Source organism: Sciurus vulgaris, assembly GCF_902686455.1.
Source record: "Sciurus vulgaris genome assembly, chromosome: 11".
In the NCBI taxonomy this organism is placed as follows: Eukaryota; Metazoa; Chordata; class Mammalia; order Rodentia; family Sciuridae; genus Sciurus; species Sciurus vulgaris.
Window position 1 is genome coordinate 14,160,790 of NC_136472.1, and position 27,261 is coordinate 14,188,050.

General features: G+C 42.0%; 2 protein-coding genes across 9 annotated transcripts in view; one reads left to right on the forward strand and one right to left on the reverse strand.

Annotated features, from left to right (window-relative positions):
• The first annotated feature begins 6,623 nt into the window (after window positions 1-6,623).
• On the forward strand, window positions 6,624-10,933 carry MRPL16 (mitochondrial ribosomal protein L16). Its single transcript, XM_079102597.1, has 4 exons — window positions 6,624-6,776; window positions 7,078-7,134; window positions 8,895-9,043; window positions 10,160-10,933. Exons 1-4 carry the CDS (start codon window positions 6,722-6,724, stop codon window positions 10,643-10,645), a joined length of 747 nt encoding a protein of 248 aa, XP_078958723.1. The 5' UTR covers window positions 6,624-6,721; the 3' UTR covers window positions 10,646-10,933.
• A 610-nt stretch (window positions 10,934-11,543) lies between these two features.
• The window catches only part of STX3 (syntaxin 3), a 42,999-nt gene continuing 27,281 nt past the window's right edge, over window positions 11,544-27,261 (reverse strand). For 4 of the 8 annotated variants that reach the window (XM_079102361.1, XM_079102358.1, XM_079102362.1 and 1 more), the window contains 8 exons: window positions 27,156-27,255; window positions 25,436-25,510; window positions 24,040-24,107; window positions 22,870-22,978; window positions 21,970-22,043; window positions 21,678-21,812; window positions 19,640-19,750; window positions 18,338-19,520 (listed from right to left, as the gene is read on the reverse strand). In XM_079102361.1, coding sequence (XP_078958487.1) covers window positions 19,410-19,520; window positions 19,640-19,750; window positions 21,678-21,812; window positions 21,970-22,043; window positions 22,870-22,978; window positions 24,040-24,107; window positions 25,436-25,510; window positions 27,156-27,255 — 783 coding nt within the window. In that variant the 3' untranslated portion in view covers window positions 18,338-19,409. The other 4 variants (XM_079102360.1, XM_079102357.1, XM_079102363.1 and 1 more) reach the window with 3 other exon arrangements.

Here is a 27,261-nt window from a genome sequence, read left to right on the forward strand (position 1 = left end):
GCAAAAATGACATTTTGCTTAACAATAAATTGTGTGACCAAAAGCTGTGTGTGTGTGTGTGTGTGTGTGTGTGTGTGTGTGTTGGCAAGACTGGGAGAAGGGGGATGAGCTGGATCTGATATGACGAGTTGCAGTTCTGCTTTGACAAAATGCCTTAAAATGTACCCAAATGTATATTCTCTATAAAAATAAAGTTGACTGCTATAAGTGATGAACGTGAGAACATACTGTGAAATCCATTCACCTGTCAGTACCTTGAGGCAGGAAGTCACATAAATTTTGTTTATAAAATATACCTATTTTTCAAGACGTTTCAGGGTTTTTTTTTTTTTTTCTATGTTGCCAATACACTTTCTAGTTGGTTTCCATTTGTCATTATCTCACAGATAAAAGATTTCTACTCTTGTTCATTTGGAAACAATTATTCCACTTAAGAATTTTTCCAAGCAATGATCCTCTTGTTTCTTCTGTCCCTGATTCCTACCTTTTGGTCCTTTAGCACCAGTAAATTACCTAAGAAGAAAGAGTTAATCAAGGGATTTACTAATATCCCTGATTTTTAAAATAATGGTAGCACAAAATTGCTGAAAACCCTAAACAAAAATCAAGAGTAGATGCACATACATAGAAAGAAACTGGGGTGGGGGAGGGGGTGGGGGAGAACCTGACATTTCCTCCAAGGTTCTTCTCACTATTTTACTATTTCTATGCACACTCTTTCACAGTTCCACAAGAAAGAATCACTTTCATTTAACAATATATCCCCACCAACAGTTCCTGGCATAAAAATATATATTAATTATTTCAGTTCAGAAAAGGTAAGTTCCAGTTGGGAAAAAAAAAATAGCCTGAAGATACAACATGAGAAGAAATCTGGACTTGGAATAAAAATATTTTTATCAATCATTCTATACATGCTAGCAAGTAAGCTTAGTGACCTGGTCAAGATTCTAATTAATTAAAAGATCAATTTCTTCATCCATAAAATGGGGAGTCTGGCCTAGAAGAATCTCAAACAATTATTTTAATTCAGTAGTTTTGAGAATTGTACTTCTGAAGATATGTATAATTACTTGTAATAAGCTACCCACCCTACACTAGCTGTAATAAAAAAAATGAATTAAAGGTAACAGCCCCCTCCACTCATAATCACATGTGTGGACTCAATGCTTTGGGTTTGGTTGCAGTGACTATAAAAAGAATTTTTGTGACCTCTATTGGCCACCAGTGGTAAAGCCTGAACTTGTTTAAAAATTTGTTCTAATTAGTTATACATGATGGTAGAATGCATTTTGACACATCAAACAAATGGAATATAACTTCTCATTCTTCTGGTTGTTTATGGGGTAGAATCACACCAGTAGTATAATCATATATTTACATAGGATATTAATATCCAATTCTTTCTATTATCCTTTGTACCCCATACCCTCCCCCTTCACTCCCCTCTAATTCCAAGTACCTCTATTCTTCCCTAGTCCCACCTGATTGTGAATTAGCATCTGCATATCAGAGAAAATATTTGGCCTTTGGTTTTTTGGGATTGGCTTATTTCAATTAGTATAATATTCTCCAGCTTCATTCATTTATCAGCAGATGCCTTAATTTCATTCTTCTTTAAGGCTGAATAATATTCCATTGTGTATACATACCACATTTTCTTTATCCATTCATCTGTTGAAGGATACCTATTGGTTCCAGTTTAGCTATTGTGAGTTGAGCTGCTATAAACATTGATGTACAAATGGGAGAAAATCTTTGCCACCTGAACCTCAGATACAGCATTAATCTCCAGGATATATAAAGAACTAAAAAATCTTAACACCAAAAAGCAAATAACCCAATCAATAAATGGCTACAGAACTGAAAACAGTTCACAGAAGAAATACAATCAATCAACAAATGTATGAAAAAATGTTCAACCTCTCTAGCAATTAGAGAAATGCAAATCAAAACTATTCTAAGATGTCATCTTACTCCAGTCAAAATGGTAATTATAAAGAATACAAGCAACAATAAATGTTATTGAAGATGTGGGAGAAAAGCCTGAACTTTCTTTAGGGGATTGGTCTTAAATACTTCAAGCAAATACATTGCTAGCAAATACATTCCCTGCCCCACTCCATTTAAGAATTGTATGTAACTGTATTTGCCTTTAATTGGATATGTCAATGACCTATATCATGTTTGAAGATAATTCACTGTTAAGAAACTAGAACCAAATAAATGACATCTCCAGGCCCTATAATTTGGTGGGAGGGGAGGGTCACAAGAATTTTAGCCAATAATGAAAATTGAAGGAAAACCAGAGGAAAGGGACCAGAAGGAGGAGGAGATAAGGGAATGGGGAAATTCTGGGGAATAATACTGACCAAATTCTATTGTCATATCATAAGAAAATAATCAATTAATTAATTAATTTAACCAAGAAAATAAAAATAGAATGGCACATAATATAACAGTTCTTAATTTCATCTTGACAAACAAACATGCAAAACATAGTCAGAATACTTTTTTGGAAAAGAGAGCAAAAAAAAAAAAAAAAGAAGAGTGTAAATGGCCAAACAGATATAAAAATGTGTAATAAACTAACAATAATAGAAACAGTGTAGCACTGGTCTAAGAACATAGGAATGGAATAAAATATGAAGAGGGAACCAAAATTATGTAGAATCTAGCACATTATAAAGTAATTTATTAAATGAGACTCTTCAACTTGAATAATTATGTTAGATCTCTAACTCTGGCCCTAATAAACATATTCTTACAATCAAAATTATTGCATAATATACACATGTATCAAAACATTACATTTGAGGCTGGCGTTGTGACTCAGTGGTACAGTGCTTGCCAAGGACGTGTGAGGCACTGGGTTTAATCCCCAGCACCACATGAAAAAACTAAACAAACAAAACGTAGCTATTGTGTCCATCTACAACTAAAAATGTTTTTTTCAATCCATCTTTCGATGGAATTAGGGAAAATCATTCTGAATCAAATAAGCCAGACTCAGAAAGCCAAGGGTCGAATATTTTCTTAAGTGTGGAAGTTAGAGATAAATAATAATTTGTATAAGTGGAGGAGGGAGGAATCTCATGAAAATAGAAGTGAGAACGATGAAGGAAAGGAAGGTGAACAAGGGGAGGGAGAAAGAACTGGACAGGGGAGGCACAGCAGAATGAAATAAATCAAAGCATGCCATTTGCAGGCATGAACATATCACAAAGATTCCACTTTTATGTATAACTGCAATGCACCAATTTAAAAATTCAATTACAAAGATAAAAATCAAGTATTAACATGCACAAGAGCCTGTAAAAGACCTAACTCCAGCAGACTGACAATTTTGTAAAGTATCTGTTGAAGATTTTTACCCATTTTTCTCTTGTCTGCCCTTTTCCTAAGTTGAGCAGTTTTTCATATATTGCAGTACATGTTATGAACATCATTTCCTGCAGTGTGAATGGGTTTGCTTTTTACTTTTCTAATGGTTTCTTTTGATGAAGATCTTACATTTAATATAAAAAAATTGCATTCATACTCCATAAATATATACCGTTATTTTGTGTCAGTGAAATAAAATCTGTAATGTTGCGGAGGTACTGGGGAAAAAGAACTCTTAGGAGAATTACTGGCAGATCTTATTGCAGAAAAAGAAATGGTCATACTTAAAAAAAAAAAAACTAAGACATGGTGCAGACAAAAAAAAATCGAAAAAAAAAAATTAAAACATACACAACCAGGTAGGAGTTAATATATTTAGTATAGAACAAGCCATTTTTAACTAATAAGAAAAAATATGAACAGTATGATTAAGATATAGACAAAGTATATAAGGAAGAAAATTTCAAATGCAGAAACTACAAAGGGGATGTAGTTTAGACATAGTGTCCTTACTTAATATGCTCCAAGGCCTGGATTTAATACCTAGTACTGCAAAAAAAAAAAAAAAAGGCAGGGGATGAAATTAAAGACAATCAAAAAAGCTTGATATTAGTCATCCCTAGAAATGAAAACTAATCTGTAACCAATTGTTAAGTTAAAGTAAGTGGGACTTAGAAAATGCTAATGGAAATCAACTTTAATGTACTACTTTAGCCAACCATCCCAATAAGGCTGGTGGTTGTGTTTTGCCATTTTCTCATTAATCTTCCACTTAAACTTTAAAATTGTTTTCTACTTCTAGTCTGGGAAAACATTCTCATACCAGTACCTAAAATGCCCAAAACTGTAATATTCTCAACTATGAATTCCATTCAAAGGCAGAGCTCCTTCCCTCCCCGGGCTCAGTCCTGCCGTAGGTAAGAGGGTAGTGAAAACAAAATGAGTGAGGGCTGTCTCTATTTGCCCACTTCATGTTTTATCTGTCAAGGAAGATCTTGCCTGTCCCTGACCATTTGTGACTTCTGAGGGATGGCATCTGTTGTGGACTGAAGTGTGTCCCCCCAAAATGTGCTGAAGTCCTAAACCCCAATCTGTCATTGGAATATGATCTTATTTGGAGACAGGGTCTTCACAGAGGTAATCAAGTTAAAATGAGGTCATGGGTGCCTGTCATAAAGTCTGTTAACTCTTTGGAAGCAGATTCAGCATGCAGGTCCATCAAATTGTGAATAGAGAGTCCTACCAAAACTTCCAGAGGCATGACGGGTCTTATCTGCTGCCACTTGTGAAATCAAATCTTGGGGGAAAATGACACACAGATTATGATTTAAGTACAATGGCCATCAGTCTTCATTTGCTAATCCCATTTGTGTTTTAGGAGTTTGGATAAAAATCTTCTCTTGTTCTAATTATTAGAAAGGTTCAGGCTCATAAAAATAATTTACCTGGTACACTCGTACATTGCTGGTGGGATTGCAAATTGGTGCAGCCACTCTGAAAAGCAGTGTGGAGATTCCTTAGAAAGCCTGGAATGGAACCACCATTTGATCCAGGTATCCCACTCCTTGGCCTATACCCAAAGGACTTAAAATCAGCATACTACAGTGACCCAGCCACATCAATATTTATAGCAGCTCAATTCACAATAGCTAGATGGTGGAACCAACCTAGATGCCCTTCAGTACATGAATGGATAAAGAAAATGTGGTATAGAAACACAGGGAATATTATTCAATCATAAAAAAGAATAAAATTATGGGATTTGAGGTAAATGGATGGAGTTGGAGAATATCATGCTAAGTGAAATAAGCCAATCCCAAAAAACCAAAGTTTGAATGATTTCTCTGACAAGTGGATGATGATACATAAGGTAGGGGGAAGTTAAGGCAAGAAGGAAGAAAGATGGGTTGTATAGAGGGGTGGGGGGGCAGGGGGGAAAGATAATAGAAGGAGACAAACATCATTACTCTATGTACATGTATGATTACACAGGCAGTGTGACTCTACTTCCTGTACAACCAGAGAAACAACAGTTGTACCCCATTTGTGTACAATGAATCAAAATAACAAAAAAATTTAAAAATAAAAAAAAAAAAAATTTACCCAACATTCTCCCAGGAAAACGACATGTTATTTCATCAAAGCATGACAAAACTTAAGCTACTGTCTTTTCACTGCCATTGTGGGGTCACAGATTGTACTCAGATCCTGACTGTGAAGCCAGAATTGGGGACAGGTGGTTAGTGTAGAAATAGGGGATTGGGTCAAATCGAGGAAATGAAGGCCATAAAAGCCATCTGCCTCTGGAAGTTGAAGACTGCCCCTGGAAGAATGGAATGTCAAGGATCTCCAGAGCCCATTGATTACAAATTTACCTGCCCTTATCAAGGACTGCAAGCATGGAGCTACTAATTAATGCCCCCTGGGCCCTTACCTGCCTGAATCACCTTGGCTTCTTACTTTATGCAAAACCAGGCCTAGTCACATAAGCAGGAAGGAGAGATAAGGCGGAGAGAACTGGAGAATGAAAGAAACCTTAACCTATAAAAGATGTAGGCTGCGCTCAGTTCTTGGGACTTTAGAACATCAGCCGTGGCCCCCTTCTCCCTCCCTGGAGAAGTCTGTATTACTACTTCTAAATAAAACCTGCTTAGTATGCTTGCTTTGGCGTCCTTCTCTAGTGTTCAGACTTCAACATTAGAGGGAGCAGAACTCCTCACCGGTAAGCGGCGGAATCAACTGCACCTTTTTCCTGTGCTGTGACCCCCGAGAAAGGCAAATCCTTTGACTCTAGGGATGGACTCGGCCAGGCGAGTATGACTTACTCTCCCCGGATTCGTTGGGAGGGCTGATACAACGAGGCGGGCACGTCTGACACACTGCAAGGCTTAAACGTTAAGCCAATGGCCACTCAGTGCTATTGTCCTAATGTGGCTCCCCTCCAGACGGGGCGAAACGCAGTGAGTGGTCAGGGGCTGACTTGGTAAGGGAACCCCGGGGTTTAACCCCAGGACTTGAGTGTTGTACTCCGAAGAGAACACCCTGAGCCCTGCCATCCTTGTCCGGGGAAAGACATGGGACTGGGTAGAAACAGCCACAAAGCCAAGAGGTCGCTTGGGCGTGGACGGATGGGACGCGAAGGACTCGCAGGCAGCAGCGCCGGAATGAAACTCTGGGGCTCGGGTTTCTTCCGCTTCCGGCGGGACATTATGCGGATTGGACCTGCGTGAACGCAATTTCCGGCCAGGCAAAGCGCTGTCCTGGGCAGGTTCTTGGAACTGGGCTCTAGAACGACCAAACTGCCGTGGTAGCGGAGGCGATTTGACTGCCCGCGACCATGTGGAGGCTGCTGGCTCGTGCCAGTGCGCCGCTCCTGCGGGTGTCCGCGTCAGGTCAGAAGTCCCCTTTGGTTCTTAAAGAAGGCTTCCCCTCCCTCCCCCACCCTCCAGTGCTGCATCTTCCCAAACCCAAAGACGACTGTGTGCGCTTCTGAGGCTGGTTAGGGGCTGCCCTTTCCCGTCGCCACCTCCACCCGAGGGACCCTTGCCAAAGGGTCACAGCCGTGTGTAGCAGTGGCTCCTGGCCGACTTCTTTGGGAGCCTGCGCGCCCATGTAATGGAACCCAATAGACACTGTCAGAAGTACCTTTGGCCGAGGCTTTGCCACCTCTTTCAACTTGATTTGTCTTTATAGATCCTATGCCCGCCAGTGCTGGCCTAAAGACGCTGCTCCCGGTGCCATCCTTTGAAGGTGAGAGTTTTGTCCAATTCTTTCCTTTTTTGTCTTTTCTCCGATGGAACCCAGCAGAAAGTAGGAGACGGGGTGTCCTTGTGCCCTATTCCCATTCACTAATTCAATAAATAATGTATCGAAGGCATATGACACTGCCGGTGTTCTGAACACTAGAGGTAAATTACGATAGCCCATAAAAGTTCCCTGCTCCGTGGGGAACGTAGCTCAGTGGTAGAGTGCTTGCCTGGCATGCCTAAGGCCCTGGGTTCAATCCCCAGCACCACAAAAAGAAATGAAATGTGTATTATAAAAATAAAACAGGCATAAAAGTATGCATGTTACAATTTGAAAAAAAAAAAAAAAGTTCCCCGCTCTTAGTGGATCAAAAGGCTATGTAGTTCCTCTGTGGCCTACCACTGCTATGTGGCCCATGGTTCATTCAGCCAAAACTAATTGGCCTCAAACTTTTGATGTTCTCTCCAAATAAGATTGCATGTATGCAGTCATTTAACAATATTATGTAAAGTGCTAATTAAATATAAACGTTTACAATGATCCTTAATTTTGTAACTCTAATTTGCCATTCTTTTTTAATATATTGGTAACCTCAAAACAATGAAAAGCACATGGATATCTGAAGGTCTTCAACATGTAATTGTTAAACAACTTTATGTTCTGGAAAGTACATACTGATTTGTAGTCAAAAGCATCACCAAGTTCATTGCTAGCTGCATGAGGAAGCTGAGGAGCAGTTTTTATAACCTGGAATAGTAATGATTTTATAATTCCACAGATAATTTGTTATTTCCTTGAGATCTCCTGTTTTATTATTCCATCATGGAGCCATACTTGTTTTGCAATAGAGATTTTTTTACATAAATGACAAGATGTTTGGTTCCCCATCCCTCAAATTGTCAAGAGGATAAAGATGTCATTTTTCTGGCCTGAGGTTGTACCCACCAACCCTCACCCCGCACACTGTGGCACACCATAGGAACTGTGTGGGTCTCAACATATCAGCCTATACGTATATCAAAGACAGTACATTGATCAGAAGATAACTAAGTCATAAGTTTCCCAACAAAAATGTGGCAGAAGTGAAGAACTTAGTTATTTTTATATGCAATATAATATTGTTTCTACTATCCCATCCAGAAAAGTAGTGAACTACTTTTTTAAAAAAGAATTATGCTGTCTGGCTTTGCTGTTTTAATTGAATGGACTGAATCAAATTATAAAACATCTCTAGGCCTCAGGTTCCTCATCTATAAAATAGAGATTAAAAAGATTTTCTGCCTTATATTCTGTTTCTTGAACTGGGTGAGAGTGATGTTAGTGATGTATTTATGTTAGGCATTCACTTTCAGATAGTTAACAGTGTATTTTTTATTTGGCCCTTTAATGTATGTGTGTTAAACATTTAAAAAAAAAAAAAATACCAAGGCTATAAAAGTGGTTTACAAATTAAATGAAATAATGATTTCCAAACAATTCCTTTAATAGGTATTAAGCTCAGTATGGAGTTAAAAAATGCATATTAGCTTTAAGGTTAAAACTTTGCTATCTTCAAAGGTTTAGAAGCAATTACATTAGCCATTGTCATCACTGGAAGAATGCAGTGTCACTAAGTGCATCCATAAGAAGAATGTAACATACCTTGGAAATTATTATTCAGTGATGACTCTTAACCCTTCACTTATTATAAATCTTTCTAGAAGAAAATGAATTCTTTGAAACTTGTAACTTTACTTACTCTTGACTGCCTGTGTTCCTTTTAGATGTTTCCATTCCTGAAAAGCCCAAGCTTAAATTTGTTGAAAGAGTACCACTTGTACCAAAAGTAAGAAGAGAACCTAAAAACTTGAGTGACATACGGGGACCTTCCACTGAAGCTACTGAATTCACAGAAGGCAATTTTGCAATTTTGGTAAGTGAAGGACGCTAGAGATAAAAAAAAATTTGAAACTCTTCTCGTCTCTTCCTTCTGTTTATATTAGAACTGCCTCACAAGGATGACACACACTAGCTCCCCTTTAAACAGATGTACACAGAGGCTACTGGGTACCCTGTATACATATAAGCCACATTTTTTATTTAATGTAAAGTAAAAATACAGTAGTATGTATCCATGGGGAATATATTCCAAGTATCCCACTAGATGCTTGAGACTATGGATGGTCCTGAACCCTAGGTACAAGCACTGTGATACCATGACAGTACATCTAATAACTTAGATGGCTACTAAGTGACTTAACAGGTGGCCTATATAGCACAGTTAAGATAATTCATGTCCCAGGTGCAATGGAGTGGAACAGGATAATTTTATCTTTCTGCTCAAAACAACACACAATTTAAAACTCAGGAATTGTTTAATTTGGAATTTTTCCATTTAATAGTTTTCCATTTAATATTCCATTTAATATTTAATATTGACTGGATACCTGAAACCACAGAAAGTGAAAATATGAAGGGGGTGGGGGAATTACCATGATATAAAAGCAGAAGAGAGAGACTAATTTTCCCAGCCAGACTATGAGATCTCTTCAAACTTAGTAAAAATGAAACTGTCCACAACGTAGGCTGTGGAGCAGCTCTTCCCTTACTTGTTGGGTAACTTCCACAAAAACTTAATTATCAGTAGCTATACAAGCGGGTGCACACTAGGCTTTATTCATCAGCCTGCATGATCAGCCCCTGCTGACCTCTCAGAACCTCATGCCACTTCTCCAGCCATACTGGCTTCTGTGCCTTGTCAGGTCTTTACATAAACTGGTCCTCTATCTAGAACTCTTTCTTTTGCCTTAACTAGTATTATTTTGTCCTCAGCTTTAAATGTCACCTCCTCAGAGGTCTTCCCTGGTTTACCACTGGAATGGGTTTGCCATACTCTTTTATTACTGTACGCTAGGCTTTGCCTCCATAGTACTTTACACCTTACTTTTTCATTTTCATGTGAAACCATGGTTAAAAAGGGAAGACATAATAAAACCCATAAAAGAGATCTAAGTTCCCATGTGTTTCTAATTCTCTCATTTACTTTTAGGCACTGGGAGGTGGTTATCTCCGTTGGGGCCATTTTGAAATGATGCGCCTGACAATCAACCGTTCTATGGACCCCAAGAATATGTTTGCCATATGGCGAGTACCAGCCCCTTTCAAGCCCATTACCCGCAAAGGAATTGGGCAGCGCATGGGGGGAGGCAAAGGTGCCATTGATCACTACGTGACACCCGTCAAGGCTGGCCGCCTCATAGTTGAGATGGGGGGGCGGTGTGAATTCAGAGAGGTACAGCATTTCCTGAACCAGGTCGCCCACAAGTTGCCCTTCCCAGCAAAGGCTGTGAGTCGTGAGTCCCTAGAGAAGATGCGCAAAGATCAAGAGGAAAGAGAACGTAACAACCAAAACCCCTGGACCTTTGAGCGTATAGCCACTGCCAACATGCTGGGAATTCGGAAAGTACTAAGCCCATATGATTTGACCCAGAAGGGGCAATACTGGGGCAAATTCTACATGCCTGAACGGGTGTAGTGAGAGCACCGGAATGCATAGACCTGGGCTGCTGAGAGGGGGATCTGCATTCTTCTTCTCCTCAGCCTGCCTGTTAAGTCTCTGGGTGCCTCTTAGGTTATAACCAAGCAGCAGCATGAAGTGGATGACTTCTGAAGAAGTGTGTTATTTGTTGGTTTTTAAAATTTTGAGTGTAACCTCAGGGTATAACTTCTTATTGGTCACCCTTAATCCCTTAAGAGATAAAGAATGGTTGTTAAGAGCTCTTTGTTCTTGTAGATTGTGAAATAAATGTCTTCAGGAATGAAACAGATGTTTGCGTTTCACCACTCATGAAAGTCTGACGTAAATCGTCTGCCCTGCCTTTCATGTCTACACATTTCAGAAGCTGGCTTCTATGATACTTACTAGTTAGAGATACAAATGCTTTTGGAATAACAAAGAAAATCATGACTCTTCATAGGTTAACAGATTCAAGAGATATTTATTGGTGCCAGCTACCTACCTTCTTTCAGTCTGGGAAGGGGGCATGTTGGACAATATGACAAGGAATATAACTTTTAGCAAAGGAACTTAAAACAAAAGTTGAAATTATGTGGTGCTTCCTTGCTTCCTAGTCTGGAGTTCTCCAAGGAGGGAGAGTATTTGGTTCTTTGTGTCCCTGCAAGATTAGCACAGTGCCACATGCCATGCAGCACACAAATTATCACTGCTGGATGAATGAGCACTCCATATGATTCAAATCCCAATGGTTCCAGCACCCTGTTTGAAATAAGATTATATTTCAGAGCTAGCCTGTGGTTCTGCCCCCATTCAAACTGAAGGAAACATAAATTATAAGAAATTTGCTTTTAGAAATTGATAGCACACTGATAAAAATGTCATTTTTACCCCACTTTCTTAAAAAATAACATCTCCAGCAAAGAAAATAAGAATTTAATTGATTTTCAGAAGTACACATCTGCACAGGTGGGTGGTCCTTAACAGTCACATACTGTGAATTTTAATGTATTTTTAGTGATTTGCTTGCAATGTAATCACTAAGTCATACTGGAACTCAAATATACATATTAGTTTTAAAGGTGAACATAAAAACCTTGAGTTGGGCACAGCATCTGGACCACTTTGTGCCGGTGCATTCCAACCAACAGTTTCAGCCTGCAACACATCAGGAAGAAGTGAAGCAAGTGATCACTTATTCCTCCTTACACCTTCACCTGTTTGTATGGACCACAGAGCATGGTGTGCTGAGCTGGAAGTTCAGTTGTGGTATAAATGTGTTTCTTTTGTTGAGGATCCATTAGTGAACTTCCGTCCTGCAACCAACCATCTCTACAGAAAGACTACTAATAAGACCCCACCATCACCACCCACAAAAAAGCATTTTAATAAAGCATGTGTTGTGGTGACTGGGTGTCGGGGTTTGGAGCATTTTATATAAATCGATCAGCTGGGGCTGGCAGCTCTACACAGCTTCTGACAAGAAAAGAACAGGTTCCCATTGATGCCTTTAAAGAGGCAATCCCAAGCATGCCTCCGTGACTGAAATCACAACTTGATTATAGGTCATTGAGTCAGCAAACATTTGGGCACCTGTGAGTGGCAGGCACTGTGCTAAGCACTGGGGACAGAGCAGTGAGCAAGACAAGGCCTGGTACTTCCCATTTTAAGACTACTGTTGGACCCTAAAGGAGGAAGATACACAGTTGGTCAAGGGTGAGACCTAGAAGAGCCTTAAAAGCAGAAGTAACAAGTGTGCTGATCTTGGTCAGTTCACAGCAGTTCACATAAGAGCCTGCTGAACTGGGTGTGCTATAGGAACTGCCTCTTCACAGCCACCTGTCGGTGTGGGCTCCAGGTGTTATCTCCTATGGTACCCCACAGGTACTCTACCCCACAGGCCCACCCTTTAAACCATTTGCCTAACCAACTGTAAATACAGCTGTGCTCTCTGTTCCTTCATCCCTTCCCCCTCCCATTTCCATATTTGCATAAGTTCTCCCTTTGCATAACTTAGTAAGCAACTGATTGATGCCCTGTGTCTTAAGAAGTTTCCTAATGGAAAGAAGTGTAGTTGATGAGGAGTCTGCAGTAGAGAAGTGATGACCCCACAGAGGTGGGAGAAGGATTGGAAGTGCCACGAAGATCCATCTGTGAGGGCAGAAGAATGAAGGGGAAAATCATAGATTGTAGAGTATGGTATCTGAATTTCAAACAAATCCCTCTTCTACAGGGGTAAGACAGTATTCATCAGGCTACACTAACTTATCCTAACCCCAAGGGAAGAGCTTTATTTGATGTAGATCTACTGTGCAGCCCCATTTGAAAAAGTCCAGGGTCCACCTAATGCAAGAACTAATTCTTGCTCCTTCTGCCATTCCCAGATACCAAGGCTCAATTTTCATGGCAGGAATCAATGACTTGACCTGTGCAAAGCGTTCTGCTCCCAGACCCAGTTACAGATTTCTGCCTTTCTCCCTTCCTCTCCCACTGACTGCTACCAACTCCACCCATGTGTCCATGAAATATCCTTTTCCTTGGTTTTCTCTATTCTTTACCTATTCCAGCACCTCATCACACACAGATTAGTGCACCTGGTGACAAAGAGAAGGCCCCAGAACACAAGAGTGTCCAGTGAAAGCAGACCTGACCCTCCTCCCCACTGACAGCTCACCTTTTTCAGGCAAATATGCCCCCAATGGTGGAAGCCAAGATGATCGCAAGGATAACACAGCAGATCATGATCATGATCTTCTTCTGTTCATCCAGACAAGGAAAGAAAAAGCACATGAGCAATGACATCACTGTGCAGGAGACAGTTCTGACTAAAGGAAGATGATTCTTCTGAACATGGAAGAGGGTATGAAGGGAAGAGGAGAAGCAGAAGGAAAGAGAGATGGATCTGGCTTCTGGAACCGTGAGTGTTTATAGAAATGTTTCCAGACTATTTATAGAAAAATAGCTCTGCGTGAGTAAACAAATTCTTTTGCAGAAAGTACCTCAACTCTGAAACTCAAGTACAGGTACACTGCATTATTTGGGAGTGAAGAAGCCATTTTCAAAAATTTGAACTTGTGAACCATTACAACCATTTGTGTTCCAAAACCTGAACAAAAACCACCACATGGTGGCACCACATCACCAAGTGTTTGCAGGGAGATAAGGGCCAGAACTGTTGCAATCATTATAAAGTCATTTATTTTTAAGTTAGCAATAAAATAATCAAATTCACATTTAAAAAAATACAAAAACCCTTCCTGTGTTGCATTCCAAACTTTAAGCTATAAGCCTCAGTCTCAGAGGACAGTAAAGGCCTGAGATTAGAGCTTGTCTCCTGTTCAACATCACAGCCACGGGGAGAAGGGCATCCCTGTGGCTCTGTCTGAGTGCTGGGTGATGACGAGGAATGAGACGCCTTTGCACTGGAAACTAATGGGCAGTGCCTCGATCAGGGTGCTCACTCTACCTTGGAAAGCATTACAGTCAAAGCTGAAATACAGCTAGTACCCAAAATCCAGGAGCCTGGCAGAGATCTAAGGGACTAACTATGGCTTAGCAGTCACTACATGAAAATTTCCTGGCTGTTGCTTCCTCTGTGACAACTGGGGAAAACAAAGAACCTGTCAAGCTCATTCACCCAGTAGCAGGTAGTCTCTAGTCTCTCCCAACTAACTCAATCCAAGACAGGACATCCCATAGATCATATGGATAACATCGGATTGCTGCGGGACATTCTCAGGAAAAGCCTAGTGGAGGCAGCAGATAGGGAAAGGTGTCAAAACATTACACCTTCTATATCTGCTTTACAGAAACTTAATGTGAATCAACTCAGTCCTCAATCCAAGTATCTCATTTGATTCTCCCAGTTCTCATCTAGAAAACAAGTTTCTTGATGACATGAGATCATATTTCTACAATGATTCATTTGCAGGTAAACAAATGCACCTTACCTAGTTTTTAATCCAGCTCAAAAAAAATTTTTTTTTAATTTTTGAGGTCATAGTATCTGCCATTTCTAGTTTCCTATTTCCTGAGAAACAGACACATATAGGTAAATGCATCTCACATACAAACTTATAAAAATACACCTGAACATATGAGTGACTAATAGCCTCATGAAACCTTTTCAGAGTCTGAGACTCTAGCACCTTGTCCCCAGCCCAATTTCAAATCCCTAGTTATTTTTGGCCTCAGGGCGATGGCCTCACAAAGAATCACTCCAAAGGTGAAAAGCCAGTGTCCAACACTCGAAGGGAAACTAATATTCCAAACCCTCAGTCTTTGCAAATGGCAACCTCAGATGACTATCATCCTGGTCCCTCTTTGAATAAACATGAGAGTATACAACCTCAAGAAAGACCAAATTGGCCCCCAGATTGACCTTACTAAAAGCTGAATTTGAGGTTGAATTTCAAGCAAGTCAACTTTTTGGACCAAAATGGCATCTGCCAGTCACTCGTGTTTTCAGGACAAACAGGATTGGCACCCTGCCATGCAGAAGTCTCCCATCCAAGCCCTACTGTTGCCAAACTTAGAAGAATCCCTCTGCTTTGTTAAAGATACTCCCCTAGAAAAATGCACTGCATTCTGGGAAAATACAGCATGAGGTAGAAGATACAGCACCTTGGGATGGTCTCACATGGCCTTTCCAAGGTGCAAGGCATAATTTGACACACCACAGAGGGGAAAAGCTGGGTCAGTTCATATGGTCCAGGAGGGAAGGTACTTCGGTTGCTGGGGCAGGAGTGGTTTTGAGGAGAACTTGGGGTTGCATCAGATAGGCTGGATTCCTCCAGGGCTAGATTGATTGCTGAGTCAGGTCCGAGGGTGGTCACAGGGAAACAAAGGAACGGGTCCCCTTTGCTCTCAGGAAGGTCATTCAGACTTCATTCCCATCTGATGATAAAGGTGGTCACGCCAGGCTGGAGGGAGATCAGGTTCTAAGAGAGGCGGGAGAGGAGCTAATCAGTGTACGGGATGAGGAGGAGGAGGAGGAGCAACAGGAGGAACCAGCCACAACCCTGGAAGGTGGAATCATCAGAAGCAACTGCAAAAAAGAATATAAAAAATACTAGAAAAAGCCAACAGACAAACCTGAGATAGGGCCTGGAATCAAACAATCCACTACAAAAGAACAAAGATCCGAACTAAGGGAGAGACAGAAAGCGAATCCTCTAGGCCTTTTGTAAGCCTGTAGGAGAGACACAGGCTGTCACACACCTATGGGAGGACTTGGGCAGGGGCAATCACTGCTGGTTAAAAACATCAGTTCTCTGGCTCTTCTCTTGAATACTAGCTTCAGGAGCTTTCTGGCACTCAAATCTCCATGAACTCCACCTGTCCCCTGAGCCCTTTAGAAAGCAGAAGGGCAAAATGAAAAGAATATGGGAAAGTTCAAGGATCATATTCTGGCTGCTCCGCCTTATAATCTACATAAGCTTGGCCATGTTTCCTAACTTCACTGAGCTTCAAAGAGCTTCCCCATCTAAACTGGGAATACTGATAGTATCTCAGAACTGTAGCTGGGGTACGTCCGGGGAGCACAATCCTGGCTTGTCTCCGTTCCCTCCTAGTCAGGGACCTTGTCCTCTCAGTGACAAGAAGGAGGGTCCAGACCTAGGTATTGTAAGTGTTGACTTTGTTAGGGAATATGGAATGAACAAGAGGAGCAACTTAACTATTCAGCAAATTAGCATCTTAGAGATGGGGCTAGTCAACTAGAAACAATGTGTTATCTCCTACCTTTGAGGAGTCACCTCAAAAATGATTCATTTACATTCTGGACTCCTGGAAATAGGCATGAATGTTAAGGGGCACCATGAATTTATAAGGCATCTATCGTCCAAGGATATGGAAAGATAACTATTATACCTTTTTTGAAAAAACATCTTTTCCAAAGAGATAGTTAATATTCAGGACAAAACTCAAACTTTACAGGCAAAACACCATTAAGGACTACACCACAAATGCCAGAAAAAAGAGAGGAAAAAGAAAAGGAAAGAGAGCCAATAATTAAGTGCCTCTAAGAAGCTCATCACCTAGCTGCTGCTTCTCTCTCAAGAAGAGGTGCATGTTTAGTGACATAATTAATAATCTGACTTTCAGACCCACCAGTCAAAGGAAAGAGGTGGAAGAGGAACAAAGAAACACGCTGGAGCAAAAGAAAAACGACAGAGGGTCAGCTCTGGCAATCAACCTGGAAGTATACATCAAGTCTTAAAAACGTTTCTATGCATTACCTCAGTAACTCAACTTCTGTGAATTTATAATGAGGAAGAAATAAAGGAGGGGAAAATGTTACATAGGGTCAGTCACACTACTTTATAACAAAGTAACAAACTCCAAGTTGAGGAAGTATTAAACATTTTAAAGTACATCCACAATCTCATGTTGAAAATTAGATCCACAAAGAGATCTGTGTTATGGAATGATGCTTATGATTTTGTCATTGGGCACAAAACAATAGGTAACATAGTTTGAACTGTATAAAACTAACCTTGTGTGCGAACATGTTACAGGGTTACAAGCACTAATATTAAAGCTATTTTCATTTCTTCTATACTTTATAAGCTTTAAAAAAAACTACACATTATATTTTATTCAGAAAAAATATCTTAAAAGTCACAAAGTCTTAATAGTCCCAATAACTAGATCATTTCTGTCATGCTAATTGCTATTAAACCTGATTTAATGATCAGTCCAATCTTTAATTTTTTTTTTTTTTTTTTTTTGTGGTGCTGGGGATTGAACTCAAGGCCTGTACGTGTGAGGCAAGCACTCTACCAACTGAACTATAACGATAACCCCAGGCCAAAAAACAAATTTTTAAGAAAATTAATAGCACCGATTTTAAAGTCACTCCTCTAAAGTTCCCTAGACTTTGTAGACAATGATAAATAGTTACCTTATTTTACAAAGACAAAGTAAAATGTAGCAAACAACTCTTCTAGGTCCACTATTAAGTGTGTGAACTTGGTGCTGTTACTTTACTTCTATTTAAGACTAAATTTCTGTAAAATGTGCAGAATATCACTGTCTATCCCACAAAAGTGTCCTAAGCATTCAGTGATCCATGGACTGGGTGTGTAGTAAACTGTTTGCCACAACTCAATACTCCAGAAATGCTAGCTCTTACCCCATTCATTCAAGATCAAACCAGTCAGCCACAAACAAAACTACACAATCCAAATCCCAATACAAAGCTTCACTCACACTGACAAGGATGTGGAAAGCAAAGCCCAACACCTATGAATGCCAGCAGAAATTCAGAAGACAGACCCCAGATCCAAGACACAGACTCCCTAACATCCACCCAGGCATCAACAGGATGCTCAGGTATGCTGGGAGAAACTCAGGCGAAAAGAGCAGACAGGGACAGAGTACAGAACAGGAACGAAAGGAGACCCATGTGATGCAGGCAGAATCTGCAAAGAGAATTTTAAGGAGATGAAAGAATTCACAGGCTACCAAAAGTTTTAGAGAATTCATTATGCCAAGGACAGCCCTTAGAGGAAAGAAGTAGAATTTGAAATCCCAGGCTGATTCCTTCACGAGAGGCCAACTCAGGGCCCCGGAGAACCATTCATTTACTTACATTTCAGTGCAGCAGCCCCTCAGGCCACTCATTACAGCCCGACGGAAAGTCCAATAATCAATGCTAAAATGCCCAGCAACACAACTACTATCACAATGATAATTATCAATTTCTGGAGAAGGGAATAAGACAAACAAAAACAAATCATTATCATAGGGAAGGGAAAAAAAACACTCACCTAAAACCCAACCCCTCTCTCCTCTCTGATAGAAAGCATCTTATCAATCCAAATAAGAAGCTTTTATCTCTATATAAAAATACCAGTTAGGATATATTTCACATTTCTTAGATTATTTAAGAAGCTTATATCTCTATATAAAAATATCAGTTAGGATATTTCACATTTCTTAGATTACTTCTTCACTAGCAATGCCAGCAGATGGAAATATGGAGCTCCCATCAGTCTCAGTTCACACTAGTCTTGAATCTGTGAACAAATGTAATAAGAGACCATGGCAGAGTCTCCAAGTAGCAGTTAGCCAAGATATAAAGTGACTAAGTATTCCTTTTCAAGAGGGAGTGTAAAGACATTCTATTATATAGTCCTAATTTCTAACTTCTGTTCATCTGTCCACTAAAGTCCACTCCTATCTATCAGACCCAGTATACCGAATGGGTGTCAAAGTATGATCCAGTATATATGGATTCTTCATATAAAATAAATTCCCAGCTCCCTAAGAACTTGCATAAGCAATAGATGCAGTTGGAAGAAAAGGCATTGAAGAATAGAAACATCAGAGCCCAAGAAAAATAAATAAGGTCAGAAAAAAGGCAGAAGCCACCAGAGCTGGACACCCACACTCAATGAGTGGAGCAGCTTAGAAGTCCTTGAGCAGCGGAGGCCCCAGAAGAGCAGGCAGAAACCAAGGTTTGGTGGGAAAAGCAGGACTGGGATCTGAATTTGAATCCCAGCTCCTGTATTTACTAGGTAACCCGAAGTCAGTTACTTAACCTCTGACCCTCGATTGTTCCATCTAAAGTAGAAAAAATAGATGTTTCCCTAAATATGTTTACACAGCAATTAGCACAGTGCAAGGTACAAGACCGAGAAAAAGAGAAGCGGGCAGGGCTTGGGCTACTGAGTGGAAGACAATGAAAAAGAGTCTGAAGAACAGAAGAGGCAAGTGTACCATCCGAAAGGCTCATGGGCTACATCCAGGAGAGGACCAGCGACAACCCCAGGCCACGCATCTATCCTGCAGACCTGCCTTTTGAGCGTGTGTTCTTGGGAGACAGCATGTGAGCCAGATCCATGCAAGGCACCCTGGGACGGAAGGGTGGGCAGCTAGCCTCTAGGAAAGGCTGAGGTAGGGGCACGAGCTCAGGGCAAGGACAGAGCTCAAAGGCACGGGCTCAAGGACACAGGTGGGGATGGCCAGAGAGGAGAGGCAAGTACCACCAGCGGAGACCACGGCGCTCACCCTCCGAGCTTCGCTTTGATACTTGACAGCCTTTTTGGTGTCTGCCACGGCCCGCTCCACGAAGCCCACTGACTGGTCCATGTTGTTCTCAATCCGGTCAATCATGGTTCCCTTTCCCCAGGTGCAAGAGGTGGCAGCAGCAGCAACAGAGGAAGGAAGAGGGAAGGGAGAAAGAGCGAGAGACAGCGAACAAAATGGACTCTTCTCTGACGGCAGCAGGAGAATCTCACCTTTCGGGCCTGACCCTGATATTTCACAGCTCTTTTAGTTTCATCTCGTGCCTTTTCCACGTGGTCCACTGTGTGCATGACATTCAACTCTATGTTATCTAACATCTCACCCTGCAAAGAACAGACACCAGTCACACCCAGCTAACCCGCCCGGAACAGCCCCAGCCACTTAAACAGTGCCAAGAGGCGCATCCAGAAACCTCATGACTCCTCCTTCTAGAGGTCACACCTTCGCATTCCCCATGTGACTACCTGTAGCTCCCCAGCCTTGATGGGGGTCACTCATTCAAGGGACATTCATTGAACTACTTCTCTATATCCAGTACTGGCTGGACATGTGCAGGAGACTGTCTAGACGCCTGTTAACTACATATGAATATACTCTTGAGGGATCCCCCGCCCATCTCTCTCTTCCTTTTTTAAACTTGAGCATGTGGGGAGGAGCCTAAATAAGTATACCTCATGTTTTCAGAGATCACCAGGTTGCTGGCCTCTTCCTGGTCATTCAGAACTGAAACAAGTTCATTTGGCACACACTGACTTTGTTCATTACTATACAATAGTGCCTAGCGCACAGTAGGTATTCAATAAGTATGAGGTTGGAAACACTTGCTTTTTCTAGGAGAAATCCCCAGGTCCCTAAGTGTCAGACATTGGGTTTACCCAAGCTATTTGGGTATATCTTCCTCCCAAGACAGTGGTTTCCTAATAAGATTCTCAAATGTTTCCCAGCTACTACTTCCTGACAAGGATGTTTGGTCACTCTGGTTAATTCCTGGGTGTCTGAGAATGGAGATCACCCTCGCTTCCCCAGGACTTCCTGGATGTAACCCCATCACATTATGGCCCACCCTGAACAGAGCAAGGCACTTACCATCACTTGAATCTCAAACCAGTTCCTCAGCAAGGCAGTGTGGGATGAAAAAAGAAAGTAGGGAGGGAGGAACTTGAGAAATGGTCTCAAAACCAGAAGGAGCGGGGACAGACTCAGGCCCAGAGCAGAGAACTGGTGTCAGAAATGGGCAGGCATGCTCAGGCCTAGGTTTTGCAGTATCTTCCTAGGAAGCAGTCTCCAATCCTAGCTAGGTGGCAGAGCAGCTGGAAATTCCTGGTAAAAGTGTCCCAGCACTATGACCCGGTGGCACATATATCTGTATCGTAAGAACTCGGGACCATCTGGTGCTGTCATGCTAACCCCCCACGTAGGCAACACAGAATTCAACCCTCAGCAAACTATCAAACTCAGCACCTTGAGTCTTTCAAGTTTTTCTATTATTATTCTTTTACTATTTTCCCCTTATGTCTGTTCTTGTCCCTTAGCAAAAAAGTGCCAAATTTTTTAGAAAAACACAGGTGGAAGAAAAAACTGGAAAAGAACAAAATCCTCTGTTTTTGGTTTCACTAAATTGTCACTGGGAACTGAACAAAAGATCACATTTTCAACATCATTAGTCTCCTAAGAGGAGACTGTTTTAAGCCATCATTAAGAACCTCTATCTCTAATTTGAAAAATAAAAAGAAGGGAAAAAGATCCTGAGGCTGGGTAAACAAGGTATTTGATATAACACATCAAACTCTGTATCCACTAGAAATGACCAGAAGGCCAAAGTAACAGGCAAGAAGGACAAGGCTGAGATGACCCAGAGTGTCCACATTTGATGAGAACACACACCTACTTGAGAGATGGAATTCTGTTCCTGTTATGCAAATTCCCTAGTCCACCCTTCCTCCCCTGACTTCCACTACTCCTTTCCTTAGCTGTTCTCAGGAGAACCTAAGCTTTCCTCTCCTCTGTCCCTGCCAGTTACCTGATTCTCCACCAGCATGGCAATGTCCATAAACATGTCATGAAGTTCTTTAATGCTGCTCTCCAGCCTCACAATGTCCTTATGCCGACCCTCGATCTCACTGAGGGCTTGCTTGGAAATCTGGGAGTCAATGATCTGCAACAGGACACACAGAAGGGCCATCAGCCATCCCTGCAATAAAGGCTGCCCCTGCAGCTGCCCTCACACACACCCGGATGGGCTCCTCACCTCCCCTACCTCCCTGCAGCTGCAGTTTACCCTGTGCCAGCTAGACCAGGCCCACGTCACTCACCCCAGAAGTGAAGATGGCAGGGTTGCCACTCTCTAGCATCTCCTCCAGTTCCTCATCTGTTGTCTTTTTGCCAGCTTTATAAATAAAAGAAGTAGAACATCAAATTCAAGATCAAAGCACAACTCCATTTTTAAAGTCCCCTGAAAATCAAGAATCTGCTTGCTTCACTGGAAAGACCAGGCAGGGCCTCTACAACACAACACTGCCCACATAGCCCTGATTTTTTTTTTTTTTTTTTAAATTTCTCCCCTCATCCACTCCATCCATAACAGTAACAGCAACTCCTTTCCTAAAGTACATATTATGATCACCTCTTCCCAGCTTGGGCTGCATACTAGCCCCATGCACTACGCCATGGAGAAGGCCTCCTTCCAATGCACAGTTCATAGGTACTCCCTGACCATCCTAACCTTACACCGCTGCTCCAAACACGCACTCTTCCCAGACTCCGGACAGCCTGCAACCCTAAACACACTTGCATCCTTGTTCATACGGTTGGTCCCACTCACCCATAGGACCCTGCCTTCCACGTTACAAGTCCCTACAGGGCAGTTTATTCACTTCCTTATGCCACAGGGCAACCTGTACTGCATTCTTATTTCACAAATGTGCTTTGCTATCTGATAGTAAAAACATGTAATGGCTGTTCAGCAGGTGATTCCCCTCTAGGGATATGGAAGTGCTGGGTTCCACGAGGATAAAAGTACTTGGACCTCATGACCATGTGCCCCCTCTCCCAAGATGCAGCATTCAGGATGTGCCGATTCTATAACGTCTGCTCTGGGATTGGGCATAAAATATCAAGCAGAAGCCATAAGCAGGGGTCTCACAACTTGGAATGGACGATCACGTAGTAGGAAAAGGGGGAGGAGGGGTACACGCCAAACCTTAAACACATACTAATTTCAAGCTGCCGCTGGATTCGCCCTTTGCTGCGTTCACGAAAGTCCACCTGAGCCTCATTGTACTTGGTCATCACCTCCACAAACTTCCGAGAGAGGACGGAGTGCTGTGGGAACGTCAGATGAGTAAGTCCCCAGGAAGTGAGGAAGGGGAAAGGTGCACAAATGCTATAGAACTCCTTCCTCAGCCCCCACCCCTCCCCCAGCCTCCTCTGCAGCAGCACTAGGCTGGGAACCAAAGGACCAAGTTGATACTGGACTTTTTTATTTTCTCACTTGGATCACTGGGTAAGCCCACCACCATTTCCAAAGCATGGTTTCAGTCTCTGTCTACCCTGCTGACCTCGCCTGGTAATCATGAGGCAAAAGGATACCATCTCTGGGAATCTCTGAGCCCTGCAACTACTTGGACTAGAAGTTTCCTGGCACAGCCTCTGGCTTATTTTCTAAAACTGTCAGCTTCCCTTCCCACGGGTAATGCCTACTAAAGATCATTGAGTTCTTCCTCTAAATTGTCACCCCAGCTTTCTTTGCTTATAGGTATATATATTCTCTCAATAGCCCTGATGCGTACGCTCGAAATTTCATCATGATTTTTATTCCTTGTCTGCCTCTCAGTAATAAGCCCTACTTGTTTCTCCTTTGCAAAATCACCATTTTCTCTGTTTATCCAAGCCCACCACCACCATGCCAATTCATCACTGCATAACTCTGACTAGAGATCTACCAGCCACTTGCTCTTCCTCACTTGTATCCAGCTTAGTACATGATCCATGGCCACTTGAATGTCATGCAGTTCCTTAAGGACACAGATGATCCCCAAAGTGCCTGGCTCCAAACTGAACTAAGGACTAACGATCTTTTAAAAGAAGACCTAATGTCCTTGCCTATGAAACAAGGAGGCACTAACACTGTGTTCTGGGAAGTCATGGGAAGTTCTTCAAGGCCCCCTTATAGAAGGAGAGCATGAGAAAAGGGCCCAGAAGGGCTGGCCTCTAGTCATGACCCCTGCTTCGACCTGGAGAGTTCCCCTTTAGCAGTTTATCAAGTTGAGTTCCAAATAAGAATTTTTTTTTTTTTTTTTTTTTAAAAAGACTCCACAGCTTAAGAAAAAGAAAGAAGAACAATAAACTGGAGAAGATGATTGTTAAATCAGGGACAACTTTACCTGAGATTTCCGAATCCGAAGGTCTGCTGACGACCGGACTTCATCTTCTTCAATATGCCTCTCCATGCCTGGAATGAGAGGAGTGATTCCAGCAATGCTCTTCCTTCTAAGAAACACACTGTTCCCTGCAAACTTCCCACCCCGTCCTCATACACAGCACCCATGAAGGTGGAACAACAGGCGTCAGGCTCAGCTGCTGTGAGCCACAGACCTGCTTTCATCAGCCTTCACCACCCAATACCAGGTAACAGTACTGGTCTTGGTCACCATGAGACTAGCTCAAATCCTTACCCTGTGGCTGACTAGCTGTGCAACTTTGGGAAAGTCAGGTCCACTCTCTTGTGTTTCTGTCCTTTTGATTACAAAATGACAAAAGCCAGCACTAGTTGAGTATACCTAACCTGAAATGCTTAGGACCAGAAGTGTTTTGGATTTCAGATTTTTGGGATTTTGGAATACTGCCTACACACAATAATCTATCTTGGGATTAGGACACGAAATTCATTTCTTTCTTATGTACCTTATAAACACAGCCTGGAGGCAGTTTTACACCATATTTTTAGTGCATTCGTTTTGTGACTGAGACTCTTCACATAAAGTCAGGTGTAGAATTTCTCGCTTGTGTCCTATCAGTGCTCAAAAGTTTCAGATTTAAGAGTATTTTGGATTTTGGATTTTCAGATTAGGGAAGCACAACCTGTACCTTCCTCACAGTACCAATGCAAAGATTAAATAAGAATGTACATAAAGTGCTTATTAGCACAGTAGTAGCCACACTATCATTATTATTTTTTGAAAGCTGCTACTAACAACCCCCCTTCCACACCCATTAGAATAGTTGCTGTAATTTATTTGGGGGGAAGAAATGATAAGCTAGGCTCAGTGATACTGCTTTCTCACCTGAGCAATTGCACATATTCACCAAGTACTTCAAGCAAGCATAGACTATAGCCATGGAACTGTGTAAACCCTTTGTTCCCCAAGAGAATTGAACCTATGCCCTCAAATAGGGGATGGGCAGCAATGGGAGGTGCCCACCCAGAAATATCTGTGGACTGAATAAATCCTGCATGCATGTATGTCTAAAATCACCACTCAGAGGTGTGCAGGGAAACAGGACCAGTAAGAAAGCACCCAGGGACTAAGCAGAAGCCAGGTCAGTAGCCGAGAGCACCTTCTAGCTCCTGTCTCCTAACTTCAATTCTGGACTCTTTCAACTAGTCAGGATTCAAGAGAAGGGAACTTTCTGGGGCTTTCAGGGACAGTGCCCAAACCACAAGCAAACATGGACAAGTGGTGTCACTTTGGCCAGGTGACTGGCAGCTCGGAAGAGGAGCACCCAGGGAGCTGAGTGGAGGGTGGCAAGGGCCAGCTCGTTCCCCTGTTCCCTTCTTACTCTTCAGTTTATTCCGGACATTGTTGGCCCTTTTCTTGATCTCAGTTGTGAGCTGTTCAAGGTCATCCTTGGTTTCTGGGTAAACAAAGGAGATAGAAGCAGTTAGAAAAGGACTAACTTCTTTCACAGCCATCAGCAGAGGGGGTGGGAGCTTTCTCAGGCACCCACTGAACACTGTTCACAACAGTACTTATCCCAGTGTGTTTCCCAGAATCTGTCATTAGAATCAGAGAGCTTGTTTTTAGAAAGCATTTTCAGGCTGGGTGTGTAGTCCAATGGTAGATCCTGTGCATGAAGCCCTGGGTTTCAAGCCCCTGCACCCTCAAAAATTAATTATTGATTAAAATAAAAGGCATTCTCAAGTTACCACATCCAAGACCTACAGAAGGAAAACACCCAGGATTTGAGCCCCAGAATCTGCTTTTTCAACAAGCCTCCCCAAGTAATTTTTGAGAATTCTACTTTTAGAGGAAACCATCTGGTTTAGATGAGGGCTTAATCTCAGAAGATAGGAGAGAATTCCGTGGGAATTCGAGGTGAAAGAGATCTCATCAACTTAGAATGAAGCAAGTATTTTTGATACACCTACATGCCCAGGGCTGTCCTGAGATGTATGGAGCAAAACAGATGTTAGCTTTAACCATTCATTCAAAAACCATCCTTGGCACCCACTGCAAGCTTGAAAGTGAGCTAGAAACTAAGGAATCAGAGAGAAAATGTAGAGCCTGCCTTTGAGGTGTTCCAAGTCTAGGGTGGGGGAGAAATAAACTAGCAGACCTGACACACAATTTGAAGTAGGAGTTCCGGTGAGGAGGTTATGAAGGGCTCCCTAGCACAGCCAGGGGTCAGGGTAGTGGGGTTCTGGGAAAGCTTCTAAAGACTAGGAAAGTAGGACAGAGTCTCAAAGAAGGACTCAGGGTTGACCAGGTAGCAAAGGTGATTGACAGCAAGCAGGAGCCATATGAAAGAGGGATGAGGGAATAAGAAATGTTTGGAGAACAGAGTGTAGTCTGACTAAAGTATAAGTAACATGGGAAGAGGGATGGCAGGAGAAAAAGGTGGAGAGGAAGGCAGGAACCCGACCCGCACAACTCCCATGCGCTCTGCTGAAATGTTCCAACTTTAATCTTGAGGTAACAGCCACTGAAAAAAGTGGAGTGAAGTGACATGATCAAGCTTGCTTTCTGTTCTTAAGGAACAGAAAACAGAGCCCTAAATTCTACTCTCAAGATGTGTTCCCCCCTACTATTAGGGGGAACAAAAGTTTGCCCCTTTAAAAAACAAAAAAAAAAAGTTAGTGACAGGATTCCTGTGAAATGGACCCGTAACAGACCACCTCATGGGAAAGATGAACTCCACCTGGTGGGATTTAGAAAGAGAGCTGGGAAAAGCCTTTCAGGTGGAGGAAATGGTAGAAATGAAGGCACTGCAGTGGGACAGAGCAGGGAGTGTGCAGGAAGTGCTAAGGGTCACTCTAGCCGCAGGAGGGTCTAGCTGGGAAACAGGATAGACTGGCCTCGTGGTTCAAGAGAGACCATGAAGGGAAGAGCTGATGGCTGGGCAGTGAGAGCTTGGATAAGGTGAAGAAGTCGGAGAGGCGATATGATGTGTACCTTAGTCCAGGGTGATGTGTACACACCCCTGCTGTTCACAGAGGTGAGGAAAACAGGCCCCAATACAAAGGGTGACCACTGGGTGACTCAAATGAGTAAACACTCACTTGGCTCTGGAATTGGTGCAGAGAGAATGATACTGTAGAGTTTCTTTGCTTCCTCCACATGCTCTGAGATCTTGTCAATGTTGAGCCGAGTCTCCTCGATCTACAA